The sequence below is a fragment of the Calliphora vicina genome, chromosome 1, assembly GCF_958450345.1.
Source record: "Calliphora vicina chromosome 1, idCalVici1.1, whole genome shotgun sequence".
In the NCBI taxonomy this organism is placed as follows: Eukaryota; Metazoa; Arthropoda; class Insecta; order Diptera; family Calliphoridae; genus Calliphora; species Calliphora vicina.
This window is the reverse complement of record NC_088780.1, coordinates 50,444,184-50,465,976: the sequence shown is the minus strand read 5'-3', so window position 1 is coordinate 50,465,976 and position 21,793 is coordinate 50,444,184. Positions and strand designations below refer to the sequence as shown.

At 25.8% G+C, this 21,793-nt stretch overlaps 1 protein-coding gene across 13 annotated transcripts in view; it reads right to left on the bottom strand.

Annotated features, from left to right (window-relative positions):
• Positions 1-254: 254 nt before the first annotated feature.
• The window catches only part of mtd (mustard), a 178,564-nt gene continuing 157,025 nt past the window's right edge, over positions 255-21,793 (bottom strand). For 11 of the 13 annotated variants that reach the window (XM_065512204.1, XM_065512116.1, XM_065512124.1 and 8 more), the window contains 4 exons: positions 2,306-2,427; positions 1,881-2,040; positions 1,048-1,217; positions 255-398 (listed from right to left, as the gene is read on the bottom strand). In XM_065512204.1, the coding sequence (XP_065368276.1) occupies positions 263-398; positions 1,048-1,217; positions 1,881-2,040; positions 2,306-2,427 (588 nt within the window). In that variant the 3' untranslated portion in view covers positions 255-262. Of the gene's footprint in view, positions 399-1,047; positions 1,218-1,880; positions 2,041-2,305; positions 2,428-6,116; positions 6,242-13,971; positions 14,126-21,793 lie in introns of those variants that run through there. The other 2 variants (XM_065512196.1, XM_065512181.1) reach the window with 2 other exon arrangements.

Here is a 21,793-nt window from a genome sequence, read left to right as displayed (position 1 = left end):
TTAAATTATTTGTATAATAAGTATAATAATTATTTGTTTTGTTTTGTTTTTTTAATATATAAAAATATTTTAAATTAATGGTTTTCTTGTTGTTTTCATTTAATAAAAAATATATATGTTTGTATGTGGTAAATAAAATGGTGGTTGTTTTTGAGGGGGAGTTTTGGATTGGTGGAGATGATGACAAAAATACATCATAAACAAAAATTATATGAATTATTATTAATTTCTGTTTCTGTTTTTTGTTTTGTTAGTTATTTTTTTAAACAAATGCCCAGCATTCGAGTGTTTTTATAACAAAATCTTCTTGTGGCGCCAATGGCTCATTGCCGTATGTACTGCAGGATTGTGAACGACCTTGATTTAAATCACCATCAAGCCATAAACCAAAACGGCCACTATAAATAGAAAGAAGTTGAAAGGAAATGATTAATAAAAGGGTTAATATTTAGAAAAGTTAAGTTAAAATAAAACTCTGATCTAAAATTGTAAGTATTTTTAAATTAAATTCTATTTCAGCTGAAAAGTTCGTCGCTCTCTGCCTACTTATTCACTTCGATTTATATTAAAAACCTTTCGTATCGAAAAATAATTTCGATAGGGAAGTTATAACAAAATGTCCTAGATTTCTTATTCTATATCGATTGACATAATCTCATAAAGGAAAACTACGATAAATTGTATTAGAGGAGTTCATAATTAAAAGAAAATGTTGCTAGGAAATCTTGCATTTGTAATTTCCCAAAATCATTTGCTGTTACTGCTGAACTCCCTACTATATTTTCATTAATAACAAATTGTAACATTGTAAATAAATTGTTATTGTCATTATAGACCACTTAATTGCAATTAAAAGTTTATTAATTTGAGTTAAATTTGGAAACAATTTAAAACTACAAATTCAATTAGTGTGAAAAACTTGTGGCTTTTAATAATTATAAATTTAATTTGTACTATTCTAACCAAATTCTTCCGCTAATAATAAAATTACTAAAGCTTTCTATAATTGAATTAATAATAAATTAAATTAAACAAAAAAATACTTACTCTCCAGCACCAATTGACAAACTTTCCACATTGCCTTTAATAAAGTATAAATTTTCACCAGTCCAGTGGAAAACTTTAAAGCTGGGATTGAATTTGTATAACAGGGATTCGCCGGTACCATAAAAATGATCTGATACATGCAGGGAACAGGAGGTTAATGCACCGAAAACCTACAAAAATAACAAAGAAGATATGATTAATAAAAATTTAAAAAAAAAACTAATTAAAAATAGAATAAATTTGAAATTGAATAAAATATTTAAATTAATTTACAAAATTTGTTTTATAAATATTTAATAAATTTGAAACTTTATTAGTCCCCGCTGTTCTATGAGACAAATCTGAGTAACATTTTCGTTTTTAAACGATTCACACTATTTGCTCATTTTAATTTCGAGTAAACAAACATGCTAAATCGAACAATTTGCAGAACTTTAATTTGACTATTTTATTCGTTTTTGAAATCACTCGATTTACAGAACAGTGAGGGTAGTCGATTTTGAAAATCAGACGATTTCGAAATTACTCTATTTATAGAACAGTAATTATAATGGAAATATTCTAAATTTAACAAAAATTCTTTATTTTATCGTTGGTACTTCTTCCTCTTTCTTTAATGCAATTTACCGTGATAAACATAAACAAAGTGCTACCAAGTTTTTGCCTCACATTGCTGCATTTTTGCAGCTTGATTGGCAACGCTGTTATGAGTACACTGTCAAAATATTTATTTTAGGAGTTTAATTTTAAAAGTATTTATTCTTTATAGTTTTATGTTATTTAAAGTGTTAAATAATTATTTATTTTTAAAAAAAGTAATAAAATTTACTTACATTCTGTTCTGTGTCTTGTATAACTATGAGTATGGGACTCTCAAGTCTCTGCATTTTACGATAAAGGGAATTTAATGAGAATCCATGTTGAGATGTGCTAAATACCAAAGACCAGGAATAACCTTCAGCGCGGGCAGGTAAATGGCCACAAAGTTTTTCACTAAAGTTAAGAAAACATATTTATAAAATTATAAATTTGATTTAAGTATGAATAAGTTCAAATAATTGGCAAATCAAATGACAATTTACTTATAAGAATAATACGAAATGCTTTATTTACATTTTGACAGTATTTTCCGGAATAGATATAAAATAACTTCTTTTGTGTTTTCAATATTTTGTGTCATCAATATATAAAGCATTTCGAAATACTCCCATAACATTAATTAATAAACATTTTACGAATATGTAAATGAAAAACTTACCGATGCTCTTCTGTTAAAATTTCTGTTGTTCCAATTAGATCTGGTATGGGGAAATCTAAATCAAATGAACCTGTCTGGAATATTGAAGATTTACGATAATCTTCACTGCTCATAGACAGCACCTTTAAATAGTAAATAAAAACAAAAAGAAAAACAAAACGAAATTAGTTTAAAAATCGTAAATAAAAATCAATTGACAGCAAAATTCAACAATTATAGAAAGAAAACAGGTGGTGTGTTTCAAATAAAACATCCTAGCTTATAAATTGGTGAGTTTTACAATAAAATTACAAACTAAACTAAATAAATAATACAAATAAATAAATAATTGATACAACTTAAAATTTAACTAGGGTGTTTTTAAAAACATTTAGTTTTTCTTGGTTTTTTTTAACAGCACACATTGAAATAAAACAGAAAAATTTCAAAAGCTTACACACAATAATTTCTGTGAGTGTAAATAAAATACACTACAAATCAAGACGACAGACAGTAAGTGGTTGTAGTGGAAACTACTTGTTCAATTTAAATCAAATCAATATCAACTAAAAATAACTTTTTATAATTCTTTAATAAATTACATATCTATAAATGGCGTTTATTGTTTTTTTTATGTGCTGGTTTGATGATTAAAAATTATAAAAAAAGATGAAGATGTTTAACGAGTATAGTGGAAAATTTCTGATGGTTATGATTATTTACAATGTTTTGTAAGGTTATGGTTGTTATTGTTTTGGTTTTTAATTGAAAATGTATTAATAATTTATTAAGTAGTATTTATTGGCTGCTTATTTTATAATTTGTTTACGTTTTTTTCTTAAGTATTATTTATTGTAGATTTTTTAATCAATTGTATTAACACGTTTCTTGTGGTTGTCATACTACATATATAATGTGTAATTGACCACGTGTTTTTGTTTCATCTGTATTTAATGTTAATTGGTTTAGACAATTGTGAAATTTTTTTACGTCTAGTTTTTTTTTGTTTTCTTTATCTAGTTGAATTTTTCAATCCCTCACTATTAACTAAATTTAGTAGTGATTTCTGTTTAAATAATTAAAGGGAATTAGTTTTTACAATTAATAAGGAAATTATTATATTTATGTCAGTAAATCGGGTACTTTTTAGTTTTTAACTCTTTATAAATTATAAACTTTTATTTAAATTAATATTTGCATAAACCCATGTCTATACTTGATACATATTATTCTTTATTTTAACGTTGGTACTTCTTCTTTCTTTAATGCAATTTACCGTGATTAACATAAACAAAGTGCTACCAAGTTTTTGCCTAACATTGCTGCATTGACAAAATCATGATATTCTTGAAAATAGTTGTCAAGAGAAAAACTATTTTTTATATTCTTCAGTACGTCAATGATCATAGTTTTCTTTGAAATTTTTTAAAATGGCTGTCCTTTTGTGTGAAAATGACATTTGATGTCAGACATAATTGTGCTAACAATTGTTCTGACAACGTTGTTCGAAGAAGAACATAACATCGATCACAGTTGTGCGAACACAAAATGTTGCGCTGTGTGAATAAATTGATGTCTTGTCAAGACGGTCACGTTTGACGTGAACCAGATAAATTGCTTTTTATCTTGCTAAACTTGTATTATGAAGCAGTGGTTTAACATTATCATTATTGTTTCACGAATATCGATATTTCTTTATTTTCATAATCCATATGATCTAAGATCGGACAATTTCCAAAAATCAGTTTTACAAATTTTGGCAAGTTTTCTTTAATTAATATTTAATACTAAAATATCCAGACAATATCCTAAAACTCACATCAACTCGTTCTAAAATCTGTGATGTTTGATAAGACCATAGCTTTCCTATGCAGTTTCTTTCATAATGATTTTCCTACAGCTATTTCTCAATTGTTGAAAACCACTTAAATTCTGATTGTAACCATAAAATGGATAAGATTTTAATTCTATTGTTTCTAAATTATACATATTTTCTTTCATATGCAATTACGTAGTAACCCCCCAGGTTTATCACATCTATTTAAAGCACTTTTATCAGCACCATCTATGTCAACATCTTTATTTAATTTTTTTTTTCTGTTTAATTTAAAATTATGGCTCAAAATTTTAAACGTAAATCTTATTAAATCATGATAATGATTTTTTATTAACGCTCTTCTTTATTTTTGCTCAAAACGTGATATTGCTTTATTAACACATTCAAAATTCATACAAACTGGAGTAAAATTTTGGGAATTACAAATCAAAATTTACATATTTCCATTGAGTTTTATAATATACCGCAGGGGACAAATGTCAATATTTGAATAGTGCTTGAAAGTGGAAAAATAAATAAGAATAAAACGTAATTGTTATAATAAATAATTTGTTTATTGTTTAACAGCAAGATAAATAGATTTTTTTTCAGATGACACACATTCAAATTAACTATAAATGGTCGAATAGTAATTGAGTGTCACGAATATCGATTGTCAGGGGAGTTAAGAAGAAATTAAATTTAGTGGATAGAATGTGTCTTCTTTAGGAAAAAATAGTGTCAATTGTTTTAAACGCAGAAGTGTCGTGCCAAATGGTCATATCACTCAAGTCGCAAAAATCAATTATGGTGGAATTCTAGTTAAAAATAAGTATAATTCCAGCCTTGAGTCCAGTGTAAAGTAATTTAATTTTAGTTAAATTCCAAGAAAATGTTCAAATGCTAGATTTTTTAAAGTTTTTAGTGGTTTGAATGTCTTAAAATAATGACACTTTATCAATTAATTTTAATAATTTGGTAAAAAAATATCAATTTGTTTTAATATTTTAGATACAATTTTTATAACAACCACGTTTTACTAGTTCAGAGTGACCAGTCACAGAGTTTGCCATGTTAAAGTGACAAGCATTTGTATATGATGAATAAAAGGAAAAATTAAAAATTGTTACACATTATATTTTTACATTGCTACATCACAGTTCTGTTAATATGCTAATATGGTTGGCAACGTTGCAGATGACATGTTACCAACACATCAAATAAAGACACATTTTCCGGTTTTTGGGACTTATCAATTTGCTTATTTTTCACATTTTTCAAACTATTGTATTAATTATGATACATTTTGTAATAAATTTAGTAACCATATTTAAAACAAATAAATTACTTTTATTAACGAATTTTCTAAATGACTTTTATTTGTTTTCTTTTTTTGTTTGATGCACTTAGTATTTTTCAATTGTTTTAAACACACCACCATTACTCATTTTATTATTTATGAAAATAACAATAAATCACTTTTATTTAATTAATTAATTCCTGCTTAAACGTGCTGTAAGTCATATAACAACCACGTTTTACTAGTTCAGAGTGACCAGTCACAGAGTTTGCCATGTTAAAGTGACAAGCATTTGTATATGATGAATAAAAGGAAAAATTAAAAATTGTTACACATTATATTTTTACATTGCTACATCACAGTTCTGTTAATATGCTAATATGGTTGGCAACGTTGCAGATGACATGTTACCAACACATCAAATAAAGACACATTTTCCGGTTTTTGGGACTTATCAATTTGCTTATTTTTCACATTTTTCAAACTATTGTATTAATTATGATACATTTTGTAATAAATTTAGTAACCATATTTAAAACAAATAAATTACTTTTATTAACGAATTTTCTAAATGACTTTTATTTGTTTTCTTTTTTTGTTTGATGCACTTAGTATTTTTCAATTGTTTTAAACACACCACCATTACTCATTTTATTATTTATGAAAATAACAATAAATCACTTTTATTTAATTAATTAATTCCTGCTTAAACTTACAGCACGTTTGCGAGGATAGAAAAACGAACGTCTTCGGGGACGTTCCGGTTGTGTTTCTAGAATTGTACTTTTAACCATTTTTACAAGAGTATTATTGAATAACGAATGATTAAAGTCTTTGCAAAGTACGAACATTTATAGGGAAATCTTTACACTCAAAAAGCAGTAGCTATTAGTAATGGCTGCGAAACCCAAATAAAACCCACACTCCAACAAAATCAATTTTGTTAAACAAAAAAATAAATCGTTAAATAGTGCCATAAATTGATAAAGAATTGTATAGACGAATAGAATGGAATTGGGGAATTGGAGAGGAGGTTTTTTGGCATGTTATATATGAGTTATTAACCACTCGAAAATACTACGTAGCATTTATTAATATTTCAAATCACAGTAGTTGTCAATATTAGCTAAAAGTTGATAAGAAACGCACGGTCCTAAAAAAAAGTTTTTAAAAAAATGGCTAAAATGTTTAAAATTAGAACATTATTCGTGTATTCTAATTGTTATTAGAGCAATACATGACAATATTTATTGTTAAGCATAACAAGACTTGAGTAATGGCAAAAGATATCATCTATAATTTATGGTTGGTCAAAGTGTTAAATTAAAACACATTTTAAATACAATTTGTTAAGGCGTAAAAATAATTTAAGCAATTTTATTTTGCTTGTTTTGTGCCATAAATTATAATTTAAAAAGATAAGTAATCGCTAACTGAGATTTTGGTTGCTTAAAAACGTGAAACACAGCCATAATCGATTATGATATATTAATGTTTAATGAGTAATCGATTAAATTATTTAATCCATGTTATTGTTTTTCTCTAACCACCAAAATTTTGTCAAATAATTGTTACCAAGAGTTCCTAACAGCTAATGAGTTTAATGAAATATTTGTTGTGGTATTAAAAAATAACACACACTATCGGTTGGCATCGTTGTGTACAACAATAATAAATATGAGTTGGCAACTGTAAAAAAGTCACGTTTACCTTTTGCATACACAGTGGACGTGCAGTAAACAAAGTAATTTTAAATTTTGTTTTTAAAACCAATAAATAATTAACTATTTATAGATTAATCTTAAAAAGAAATCTTGATAATAATTATAAGACATAAAATACTTTATTATAAAATCATATTTCATAAAATTTTAAAAATAAATCAGAAGTTTAATGATTTTCTTAAGTATTATAAACAAATTAAGGTTTTTTAGTTTGAAAAGTCTATTTTTGTTAAGGTTATTGGTTAAAAATATTAACAAAAATATTTAAGTATGTTTAAGCAAATGTTTAGCACCGATTAAGTAGAAATTTTAACAATGTTTAGTTGAGTTTTGCTTAAAATAAAATTCAAGTGTATGATATTTTTATTTTTTGTATAAAGTAGTAGTAAATCAATTGTCACCATTTGTTCGAAAGCGTTAATGAAGCTTATCTGACAATAGGCTAATTTCCAACACATGTTTTCAAAGAATTTTCAATGTTTATATTATATGTCAACAATACCTATATTTTGTGTGTTATCTCAACAATTTTTAGATGTTTCTGAAATTGTCATCCAAAGAGAGACATATTAAAAAAATTCTGTATAAAGTTATTTTTGTAAAATTCATAGTACAGATATACCCTTCAACAAATTATACTTCAAAATACAAATTTTAAATATTTTTAGGTAAACAAAATTTATTTTTATTTTTCCAAAGTTTTTTAATTTTTAAATTTTTTTTTTCGAATTGTTATTTTAATTTTTTTTTTTAATTTAAAAAAATCACCCTTATCGCGAATCAATATTTCACATGAAATATTTCCCATTTTTAGTTCATAAACTTTGCTCACGTGAAAAAATTCCCCATGTTGGGAAATTTTTAGATGGAACTTTGTAAACAATAAACAGCTGTTACGAACAATCAACTATTGTGAATGAAAAGTTCAATGCAGTGCAATATCACGATAGCAATTTTTCCTTCAAGGGAAATCGATATTTCATGGGAACATAAATTTCACATGTTTTTCATGATAGGGGTGAATGTTTGGTTTTTTAATATTTTTTTTTGGTGAAAAAAAAACAATTCGAGTTAAAAAATATTTTTTCCGATTTTGACCCATTGTAGGTCCAACTTACTATGGTCTTATATACGTCGTTGCAAAGGTCTTTGAAATATCTATCATTAGATATCGTTATTGTCTATATTAATGACTTAGTAATCCATATATAAGTCAAAAATCGAGGTTGTCCTGGTTTTTTCCTCATATCTCAGCCATTTGTGAACAGATTTTTTAAATAGGAAACTTCTCGAAAGCATTTCTGGCAGAATTATTGAAGATTTGGATACCGAAGATATCTGGGGTATTCAGAAAATTGATTTCAACAGACAGACAGACGGGCATGGCTTAATCGACTCCGCTATCTATAAGGATCCAGAATATATATACTTTATAGGGTCGGAAAATTATATTGTGGAAATTACAAACGGAATGACAAACTTATATATACCCTTCTCACGAAGGTGAAAGGTATAAAAAGGTATAAAAAGCGGTGAATAAATTTGATCTCGAAAATACTAAAAATGCTTAAAAATTAGCAAACTAGGCGTACATAGCTTACGAATCCATCGAATAAAATGTACAACATAAACAATTTTAAAATATTTAATCTCGGTGTTCTTCATGAAAGTTAACAAACATTTGTATAAACTATCATAATATATTAGGACAATGGGCCTTTTCGGAAATGCATCACTGCGCTGCATCTGATGCGCAGTACGTTCTAAAATGCAAAAGTTTACGTTCTAAACTGCAAATGTTTTGAGTTCTAAAAAGCAACAGCAAGAGCATCAGCTGATTTACATATGCATCGCAAACTAATCACAGATGCGCATCAAATGCAGTGCAATGATGCATTTCCGAAAAGGCCCAATATGATTTAATAGCAGACCGTTTGAATCCTGAATTATTTTCATGGTATTTAACTAATTTGATTATTTAAATCAAAACTTTTCAGCCCGCCCTCATACCAACACAGTTTCCATGGAGGAAGCGAAACAACTATTATATAAATTAAGGTAAATTAAGGTAAATTTTTTCAAACATAAAAAAGAAATGTAAAACAATATTACGCAAAAAACGTTGCTCTATCATAATGTCTGCTAATTAATAAAAAAAACTCAGTCAAGGTTTGTTTTGTATTTATTTTTTGTGTAACATTTGTGCACTACAATGGATTGAATTAGTCAGTGTAAAACGTATTTTCCCACATGTTCTTGATTGACCCTCTTTTTTTTAATTAAAAACATATTTATATTTATATAAAAAAAGCGTTTTAATTGTAAACTAATTATAACAATTTAAGTTAAAATAAATACAGAAAAACCACTACAAAAATAACAACAGAAAAACGTAGTTAAAATTACATAGTTTGATATCATAATAGACAAATAGACGTCATAGATAGACACGGATGTTATAACACGTTGAACTGAACTATAAAAAAAAACAATTTCCATTGTGGCATTGCTCGTGCATGCATTGTATGCTTTATAACAATTTGTTTTTTTATTGTTAGAAATTCCTGGCGCCATTCGCGCGCCTTCTGTTCTAAATGCTTTGTTTCTATACAAATATTTAGTTATTTAAAAATAATAAAAAATGAAAAATAAAATGTGCATAAATTTCAATTTGACTTTGAAATCTGAAAAATCGTTTTTAAACATGTGTAACAACAGACTTTGCTTGCTGTTTGTTGCATTCATATAAATAAGAGTAGTTTATGTACATAGTAATTAAATTGTTTAAAAAGAGTCTTAAAATTTATAAATATTTTAAATTAAATTGTTTAATATCAATGTTAAAAATTTGCTTGTACCGAACGAATATTCTTTTTATATAGCTTTACCTGGAACTTGTAAAGTTTTATTGCTTCATAATAATAATAATAGTAATTAAAAAATCGTTTAAGTAAAATTTATTTGAAATATAAAATAAAAGAGAAAGTATGTTCAAGTACTAATGCAAAGAAATATTAATTAATTTTGCGAAGAATATCGTATAACGTTAATATTGTGTCACTTTTAATAGTTTGCATTGTACACTTCACGTACAGACAAACAATAATATTTACATTCTTAATTGAACTACCTACACTGAAAATTACACAGTGTTAAATAGTGTTTTTATTAGCAGTAATGTCAACTAATGTTTTAATTACAATTTGAGATTATCTGATTATTACAGGATTGTTGCAGTAAGATGTTAATTTCCCCGAAAACTTTAAGTCCGGGAAATACATTCTAACATTTTTCCCAATTTACAAGGAAAATAAGAAATTCTATTTAATTAATTAACAAATTGTTGTATTTTTTATAACAAATTAATAAATGACTAATAAATTTACTCATCTTTAAATACAATTCTAATCAAATTGTTTTTCTTTTCATTATTTAAAGATAAAAATCAATTACACATTTTCATTTGTTTAACATTGTTTATAACAATATTATTTTAGTTGTAAATAACTATTAAAGTATTGTAAATTATACAAAGATAACATAGTTAAGTTATCTTCACAAAAAAAAAACTGAAATTAAATAATAAATAGTAAACATCTTCATTTATTATTATTGATTTGAATTTATAAAAGGGAGATAATGAAAACAACAATAAATTGCATGGCATAAATTATTTATTAAATAAACGTATAATTATGTTTTATTTATTGTTTGCAGTTAATCTTCAGAATGTTGCGTTTTGTTTTTGAAATAAAACAAAATCATTAATAAAGGTTTGTTATTGTTTAAAAAAGGGGGTAATAAACTGTTGTTGTTTTTTTCAAGTGTATGTACTTGTCTATAGATTTTCAGTGTAATATTTTTTCTTATTATAATTTTGTATTGAAAACAATTCAATAGTTGAGTGACATGGTAATGGCTCATATAGAACACAACTGTTACTGTCAAATGTGACATTTTTTTTAAAGGTTTGATTGAAAATAATTGAGTTGTAATTTATATAAAATTAAAGTCAAACAATGTCAAAGCAATTTGTTAAAGTATAATATTGAATTTATTAAAACTATAATGCAACAATATATCAGATAATTTAATGAAATTGAACTATTCCTACACAGATTACACAGATATGAATTCCAGTAATATGGTAATAGAAACAAACAAAAGAAAATGTCAAAATGGTTGTGGTTTGGAAAGAGGGATAATCGTTGCCAACTGAAAATTTTATTTTTTCTCTTGTTCTGCAAACCACAACGATTGAAAAGTGTTTTTTTAAAGTCAAAATAACCAAGATAACTGTCACTTGTCATATAATTTTTTTTATTTGTCACAATTGGTCTCCAAACTATAAAGCAATAAATGTAAATTTAGGCCAACTTAACCTAATAATAAATTACATATAAACTAAACTTTCACCACACTATTTATAAGTAATATTTGCTAAAATATATATAGAAATCTCTGCAATTTCTAAATAGTTGAATTAATTGTCCCCTAAATGTCAATAGTTATAATTATTTGTTATAACCTCTATGAGAGTTAATTATTAATTCTCACAATTAAACGGTGTCATTCGTTTCAATTGTTTAAATTCCTTTCTGCTGTAAAAATATTTATTTAAAATAAAACAAGCCCAATAAACATTCTTACTGGAATTTAAGTTTAAAACAGGTGCATTGAATTAAAGTTATATTACACTTTATACAGGCGCGGATCCAGAGGGGGTGAAATAGGAAATTCCCCCCCCCAAAAAAACCGAAAAATTTTCATATAAAAAAAGGAATAAAAAGAAAAATGTAGAACAAATTTTCATTTTTACCACCCCCCAAATGACCTGGATCCGCGCTGATTTTATATACACATAGAAAACAGAATCGTGACAGCAACCGAATTTGTTACCTTAGTGGGCGAATTCTACAGTTGTGGCCACAAAATTTTAGAAGGGATAACAAAAGTTTGGTTGCTTCAATATTCAGGAAACAGTTTAAAAACTATTTTTTAAACTGTTTCAATTTATATATTTATAAGATATTCAACTAGTTTCAATTGATTCGTAATTTAATCGAGCCTTTTGTTTTATATGAAGGGAATCGAACTCACAACCCTCACATCGATAGTGTAGCACACTATAGTCTAGTCTATCGGGGTTAAAAAACAAAATTGTCTACCAAATTTTAAGTATTGAATTTTATAATTTGAGCTAATGTTCCGGGTTTTATTCATAAAAAGCTATCATCACAATTTATAAGAAATATAATAAATATAATAAAATATATAAATTTTCAAAACAAAAATTCGGCAGAAATTAAGCTATAAAATATGATTTAATCCCATTTATTTTATGCCTGGGAATTAATAAAAGTTTGATTTGACATTAAAGGTCATTCTAGATTATAATTTAAACACAATTTGTTTATTAAAAGAAATCTGCAGGTTCTTTAACTTTTGTTTCTTTTATTTATTTATGTTTTTTTCTGCGAATTTTAAGCAAATAATATTCTTTTAACAAATTGCTGCTTCATGGGAGAAATGAGTCATTTTATATTTGAAAAATATTATTCAGGTTTTGTTTATTGTTTGGTTTCTTAATCAGTCGAAAAGTTCAATTCGGTTGAAAGAACAACAAACGTTAAATAAAACCACTTTTTAAATAAGCTTTTAATGGAAAAACCTTCACAATTCTAATAACGAATTTAAATACTTATATTTTTTTTTAAATAATTTTAACCGCAATTCAAATTAATTTAGGAAAAAATTTGAATATTTTCAGTTTTAAACCACAATTCAAATTAACTTTGGGAAACATTTTAATATTTTCAGTTATAATGGAAATTTTTGAAAATAATTGGTCAAAAAGAAGACGCCTTAAATAATGTGACACATCAATTGTTTTTTATGTTTTTATTATTCTCAAAACTGTTTAAAGGTTTCATTTAACTAATAAAATAATATCAATATTTTTATCAACAATAAATTTAAATTGAAGAGTTCTATATTTTCAAAATCGTTAATCATTTGTTGAATGTCGGTACCTATGTTAGAAGTTATAAAGACAGGACTTTGCAGGATATTTAAATTTGTATGCTTTGATAATTTTCTCGTAATTAGAGCTTCATCCTTCCCAGTGTTTTAAACCAGTAATTCTAAGAACACTATTGTTACTAAATTTCTTTACTCAAACCTGTTAACTATCTTTTGATATTTCGTATATGTCAAAAGTTATAAAGTTTCGATGTTGCTGTATTTTTATATTTGTATGCTTTGTTATTTCTCACATATTTGGAGCTTAATTTTTGTGTTTCAAATCTGCAATTGAGCTAAAACAATACAAGATTTTTCTGGAAAGATTTTTTTTTAAATAAAATAGGTATAATTTATTTTCACTCACTTCTACGCGTTTAACGTTTGTTTAGTAACAAACGTAATATTTTATTAATATTAACTGTATTTCTATAAAATATAATTTAAAATAAATTGCTGTATAATAAAAATAATTTGTTCAAGTTAACTATTATAACTATTGTTCAAGAATATCGATTGCGGAAATGAAAAAAAAAACTGCAAACAGTTTGATTTTATTTTATTTTTTGTTGACAAACACATTTAAACAGGTCACGCTTTTGTTGAAAATAAAAAAAGTTTAACAAAAGAAAACAAACATAAAATAAAAATTTTAAACTAAAAATTTAGTTTAATGACAAAATTAGTTGAAAACGAAAAAAAAGTAAAGCTTCACCCAATATTTAGAAAAAAATACAAAGAAAATTTTAACAAATATAAAACGAAATTAACTCGTGCTTTAAATACTATTACAATTTATTAACATTAATATGTTTGTTATTTTTACCTCACAATCCATGGCGGGATTTAAGATTAATTCACACATATTTTAAAAGTCTTTCTTTTTTTTATTTCAACACTTTTATTCAAAAGGGGTTCAATTGCTTAAATTAAAAGCGTGGTATTTATTTTTCAAATATATGCTAAATGCAAACGATTAAAAAGTTTTATTGTTTATTTATATAGAAATACGTATTCTGTATTCTTAATTTTGCATTTATAAATATAACAACGTAATTTATTATTATTATTAGCTGTTTGTTAAATGTTATATTTTATTTCAAATTTCTAGAAGCAACAAAATTCTTGTAATGCACTATTTAACCGAATAATTTTAATTTTAACTGTAAACATTAAAATTAGCCATCTGTCTACAGACTGTCACCGGCAACTGACACATCAATATTTGTTTGATTTGGTTTTTAACACTGGTTATTGTTGTTTTTGTTTATTTTTTCATTCCATAATCATATCGTATTTCACTTGTAGTTGTTGTACAACAAAGAATTGTTGTTTATTTACGTTTGTTAGCGAATGTGTAATTTAGTTGGCAACGCTCGTTGTACACCATAATACACGTCTGTAAAGTTTTACGTTTGCGAATAAACTGACTCAATGACTACATGTATCATTTTATTCGTAGTGTCTTGTCTGTAGTAGGTCTGTCTGTTATTCCATTGTATCTAACAGAAAGCCGACGACTGACTCAATCATGCTTTTTTTTCTCTGTATTTAATTCATACCGGTTTATTTTATTTATTTATTTTGTTTTTTATTTTCTTGTTTTTCTTACTCATTCACAGATTTTGTTATTGTTGTTGGTTCGGGATTCGTTCTCTGTTTGAGTAAAAATAAAGACGAACTTTTTTTTTTTTTTTTTTGAAAAGTCTAAGCCATTCCAAGTTTTAAGTATAGCTATTGTAGTTGAGAATTATTTAGGAGTTTTTACAACTTAAAATTACGTGATATTAAAAAATGTGCATTCTCTAGATACATATTTACTTGAGTTTTTAATTAAATTTACATAAACATTTTATTGATAAAAGATTTTATGCGGACTTTGACACATCATTAAAAAATTAAACATTTTATCAATGTCAATAAGGCAGTGGGTCGATACAACTGTATTGCTTTGACAACCGTGGAATATTCTTTAGAAAACGAAAAGAATAGAGATTTAAAATTTGTTTACAGAGTTAAATATTGGCAATTTGCCTCACATAGTAATTAACTGCTTTTGTAGGTCAGTACTAAAAATAAATGGGAATTTTTATTGGAAAATTGTACTTTTATTAGGAATTTTAATTCCATTTATTAAAATTAATGATATTGAAATAATTTATTATAATAAATGACATTAAAATTCTTAATAAAAGTACAATTTTCGAATAAAAATTCCCATTTACTTTTAGTACTGACCTACAAAAGCAATTAATTATTATTTAATAATTATTATATTAAATACATATTTTAAACATTTCAAGTCGTTACAATCTGATTAAAGGGCAATGAGTAAAGTTCTTTAAATAACATTAATTTAAAAAAAAAATTTTGGGGCCATATAAAGTAGACATTGGTATATCAAAGCTTCCAAAGAATTAATTCTTAATTCTATATTCAAAATCAAATAAAATATTATCTCATATACATTACGAATTAATTCATGGCCTTAATTCTTTATTACTTCAAACGAATTGATTTCATTCCCTTGAGAATTTATTCTTTATAGAATTAATTCTGTATTGAATCATTAAAAATTTATTTAATTCAAATCCATTAAAACCTTTGAATTCTAATGACAAAATTAAATACTTAGGGCCATTTTCTCATTAAGTGATTATCTTTTTTCCCAACGAAAAACTGCAGATTAAAGAAATTTGGTTTTTTCAATGTCTCATTTGCTTTTATTCTGTCGCAAAGCTAACCCGACCTCATCTGTCAATTATTTATTTATTTATCGTACAGATAAATTCAATCAGCTGACTGCTGTTCATAGATTTTAATTGTGTTTGTGTTTTTTTAAACGAAATTAAATAGATTTTATAAAAAAAAAGTTTAATGGAGGAATTAACATTAATTTGATGGAGGATGAACTCGAAGAACATGAGTTCCAAGTGAATGCTGAAAGAGTTTATCATGCCAGGCCTAACTACCTGACATACATGCAGGATAATGAATTTTTCAAAAGATTCCGACTGTCGATGGCCACATTAAACAGCTGATTTATGTTTGTCACTTGAAGGCAGGGTTCCCAACTTTCACATCTATTTTGAGAGGTATTGCCAACTGAAAATAATGTTTTTTGTCGGTATATTGAGAAAATCAATATTGCTAACGGACAGTTTATCGTTACATTTAGTAACAGGCAGTTTGTCGATACATTGAGAAAACGGGCCTTATACTTTTTCAAATTCAAATTAATTTCTGTACATTTTTTAATAATTTCCGTCATAATGGAAATTTTTCAAAAGAAGTTTGCCAACTTTAAATAAATAGAAGAGAACCCGATTTTGGAAAAATATTTTTCTATTACATTTTTTTAAGAAAATCTTGAAAAAATCGTCTGGTGTGCAGGAAATCGTTGATGCGGGGAACTGCTGCTGCAGTAGTTCGACAAAATGTTTGGTCACTGCCAATGAAACCTAAATCGATCCTGCTTTTGTGCTTTATAATCGGTCCCAGAGTGTAGAAGAGTTAAATATATCTATTTGAGGTCGATATTGGACATTTCATGTTGAAGAGTTCAATTTAAAAAGCCTTAATAGAGATTGGCTTAAATGAGGGCATAACGATTAATTAAAGACGTGTGTAGGGAAACTCCCTGTTGTCCAATCAATTTGAGTCTTCATATCAAAAAAGTGATGTTTTTTTTATAAAAACATCCCACAAATGTGATATTGCAAACATATAGTAGTAAAATTTATTGAGGTCTTGACATGTTTTGTTTTTTAAAAAACACAATTGAAAAAAATTAAACTAATGGATGCTATAAAAAACGTGCCACTTAAGTGATAAAGAAAGTTAAACAAATAAAAGTGTGATTTCATAAATATTTCCCTTGATAATTAAGTACGATTAAAATAAATTATAAACAATATTGCACGAAAACATTTGTCAAGGGGTCACAGCGTCATAGACCTATAGCTTTAGGCAAACGCCTAGAAATATTATTTAATATGGCCACATATCTTTATAATGTTGAAAACATAACTGAGAGATTAAAGAATAAAAATGAATATAATACAAATGTGGGGATTTTTATTCGATCATATCATAAAGGGAATTTCACATTATAATGTAATCGTTAACCATTTTAAAAATGTATTTCCATTATGCGTATTATTATTAAAATCAGCACTTCAATTTCTTAGTATTTCATTAGAATTATACGTATTTCCGAAATTATTTTTAATTTAGTTTAAATAAAAAATCGACACATAATTAATTAAAATAAAAATAATAATAATGACACTTGAAATAATAATAATAATAATCTCTACAATAATAAATAGTAGTACATATGTATATAAAAGTATATTAACAGATAATCTTATAAGTTCTTTTTTTTTGTTTTTTTAATAAAGGCCCAAAGTCAACTAAAATATTATTTCCTAATTATGATAATATAATCAATACCCATTTAAGTATGTATATTTGTGTATTTGCTTAAACTTTAATAATTATTTATTAAATATATTAATTAAAACAAAAGATAAGCTGATATTTTGAAAGGGGTTTGGTGTCTTTTGCCCGTTAAACGATTAAATACAAGTTTAACATCTACGCAATCATTTGTTTTGTTTATAAAAATTTTCGAAAAAAAATCATATTCTAAATAAGTATATTTATATTTGTACCCAAAATTGATTAAAATGTTTTATTAAATGCACTAAAACAATTGTGAAATACAAAGCAAGTGCCCTAAATTTAATATTTCATTAAATTTATGGTTTTTTTTTCAATAAACTGATAAAATAGATAGGAATACAAATAATATACTATTTATTTTGATTTTATATGTGATTTCAATATTTTGTTTAAATACGTTTTAAATTGTAGGAAAATTACCCTTACTTTCACTTTGTTTCAAATTTTAATTTGTTAAACCAAAACTTATGCTCTACATAATAAATGACACAGAAACTTTTTTCTTTTTCACTTTTTTAAACAAGAAATTTAAATTTTTGTGTCGTGGATTGGTACCTTTTGTGCAGTTTGTATAGCTGTTGTAAACATTTTCTTTTTTGTTTAATTTATTTTTTTAGTTTTATTGTTTGTTTTGAACTTCTTAAGGTTTAATATTCGACTGTTTAACTCTTTATTAAATAATTTTAAAAGTGTCAACAAATGGTTGGTGGTGTTATTTTACATATTTTTTTTGCAATTACAACTAGTTTTGTTGTTGTTATTTTTGTTGTAGTTGTGGGTAATCAAAACTATTGCACAAAATGGTGTTGATTTGCATTGACTCTTTGGCATGTCTTTTTTTTTTTTTGGTCTCATTCATTCACTTTGTCGCTCACTTGCGCTCAGTGTTGCCACTGCTAGAAAAATTCCCTTTACAGATGGTAAATGCCAATAACTGGGATTTTTTTCTAAGAACTTGTAAAAATAAGGTTTTCGTGATGAATTGTAAAATAATTTCCGTTACCATTTTCAATGGATTCATTTATATTTGAATAATATAACTCAAATGGATTAATCTATTTATTTATACACGGACAAATTTTAACCCAAATTACAATTGATATAAATGCTAGGTTTCTTTTAATTTATTTTGAATTTACAGAATAATAATTTTCAAACCCAATTTTAAACAAGTTTAAACAAATGTGCGAAAGAAAAGGTTTATAAAACAGATTTTCCATGCAAAATTTGTTTTATAAACATGTAATAATTTAAAAAATTGATTATGAATAAGGCCTATAATTTTAAAAATCAAATTACATTTTATGTCTTAAATATTTCATTAAAGAATTCATAATGTAAGGTGTTGATTTCATCCCTTGAAAATACATTCTTTATTAGGGCTATAACTTTTTTTTTGCATAATCGAAGAGACCAATGAAAGTTATTTTATAAAATGGTATTACTTTTTCGCGGTTGTCAAATAAGTTCACCCACAAAACGCGGTAAAGTTCAATTCATATCAATCTATATTTAAAATTTGCGGTAACGGGAAATAATCCGCCGTTTTACTATAAAAAAATAAAAATGTAATAAAAATTTGAGAAAATTTGGACTTTAAAATATCGTTTTTGTGGCTGAGGTTTTTATTCCAAAATGACACGAAGATAATGTTATCGTAAATAACACAACATTTGGCATCGCGGGGTGCTAGGGCCAAAATTTAGTTATAGCTTTATTCTTTATAAATTTAATTATTTATTGAATCATTCAGATTTTCTTTAATTCACATCAATTGCAAAAAGCTTAATAAAACTAGTTGAATGTTTAAATTTTTCTTCAATTCAAATCTATTACAAATAGGCATTAGACTATTTTTTATACCCTTCACCTTCATGAGAAGGGTATACTATATAAGTTTGTCATTCCGTTTGTAATTTCCACAATATAATTTTCCGACCGTATAAAGTATATATATTCTGGATCCTTATAGATAGCAGAGTCGATTAAGCCATGTCCATCTGTCTGTTGAAATCAATTTTCTGAAGACCCCAGATATCTTCTCAGCAAAATCGGTCCACAAATGGCTGAGATATGAGGAAAAAACCGGGACAACCTCGATTTTTGACCTATATCTGGATTACTAAGTCATTAATATAGACAATATGGATATCTAATGATAGATATTTCAAAGACCTTTGCAACGACGTATATAAGACCATAGTAAGTTGGACCTACAATCGGTCAAAATCGTAAAAAATATTTTTTTACACGAATTTTTTTATCACCAAAAAACAAAATTTTTTTTTTTAAATTTAAAAAAATTAAAATTTAAAAAGAAAAATTTTAAATTTAAAAATAAAAAAAATTAAATTTAAAATAACAATTCGAAATTTTTTTTCCAAAAATTAAAAAAAACAACTTTGATAAAAAAAAAATATTTTGTTTACCTAAAAATATTTAAAATTTTTATTTTAAAGTATAATTTGGTGAAGGGTATATAAGAAAATAGCTCTCTAAAAACCAAAATGAATTAAAACAAGTAATTTAATTCATTTTGGTTTTTAGACAAATTTTAAAAATTTGTTTTGTAAATGATTAAAAACTTTTATCATTCAATTTGTTTTTGTATTGAATAAAGAAAATATATTTTCATTCAATTTGGATTAGATTTGAATAAATTTTGTTATTAATAAAATTAAATTATGAATGAAAACAACAACGAATGAATTATATTTATAAAAGAACCTTTGAATAAAGCTAAAGATTTTATTTTGTTAGGAATGGTTTTATGGAATTCATGCTAAATTTTTTTAATTCTGAATTAAAATTTTAATGAATTAAGCTAAAATTGAGTTAATTAATTCTAAACTCAGTTTTGATTGTTTTATGAAAATATGAGAGATTATTGGACGTTATAGTTTTTTCACGCCAAACGATTTAAATCCATAATCTGCATAGCAAGCACATCAATCACATCTTCAAAGATTGAATAACATTAACTTGGAAGTTGTGGGAATAAAACGGAATCAAATCCAGACTGTACACGACTGTATCGATGGCATGATTTCCAATATTATGCTCTCATATTTTCGTTTCGATACCGAAGGAGAAGTGACTAGGTGGCAAACAGTTTCCCTTTTCCAAATCCGAGTAATGTTTTCGGCTTTTAAACAAATGCACATCTTTTCAAGTAATAAAACCTTATTTAATCGTACGATTTTCAGAAAATTCAAATATAAATAAATAAAGAAAAGCAGTACATAAATTGTCAATGAGTAAATGTACTGAAAATGTACAATAGTACTAAATTCTCCATCCCTGTTACACACTACATACATACATACATACATATTTCGCTATTTTTTGTAACCTAATACTCGTAATATTATCACCAAAGTTTTTCTACATTGTTGCATTAATAAGCTGCCGAAGACCACATTCGAATTAAAAGACGTAACAAAATTTTGTCATAGAACCTCTATGATAAAATATGAATGAAGGTTTTTAGTTTAATGAGCTTAGGAATCGAACAGAATACAAAAGTCAATACATAATTCATTGAAACGCAAAAGAATTCATAAAAAACAAATACCAAGAAAATTACAAGTTTTTTTTCTGCAAATATTAAACAAAAATGCCCTACATTCAATGGTTTAAAAGTAATTGCAGACATATATATTTAAATGAATTGTGCAGTAGAAATTAGCAACACTGCCAATCAATGGCTTTAAAAAGTGTCATTAAGTTTGACGTAATGCAGTGATGCCAAAATAGTCTTTTTTCAACGCTAAACTTTTACTTTGCTGCAGTGATGCAATGACCCCTTTCACACTAGGCAATTTAGTTGCGCAAGTCTCTTGCCCAACAACAAAACAGCATGTAAATTTGTCTTCTCCTTAACCCGACATTACCTCTGGCATCTACAAACACAAGAGACTTGCGCAACTAAATTGCTTAGTGTGAAAGGGGTCAATATTACGGCATTTACAAAAGCAGTTAGATTTTAGATCTAAAAATTGTTCTAACTTGTTGAAATATGTTTCACAATCAACATATTATGAATTATAACTAAAAAGTTAGGTTAGAAAAATGGTTCATTCTAATTAAATTGTAGAACAATTTTGAAATTCCTTTTGAAATTTATTGCACCGCTTAATTATTAGAATATTTCTACAATATTTTTGTTAAACATTTAATTA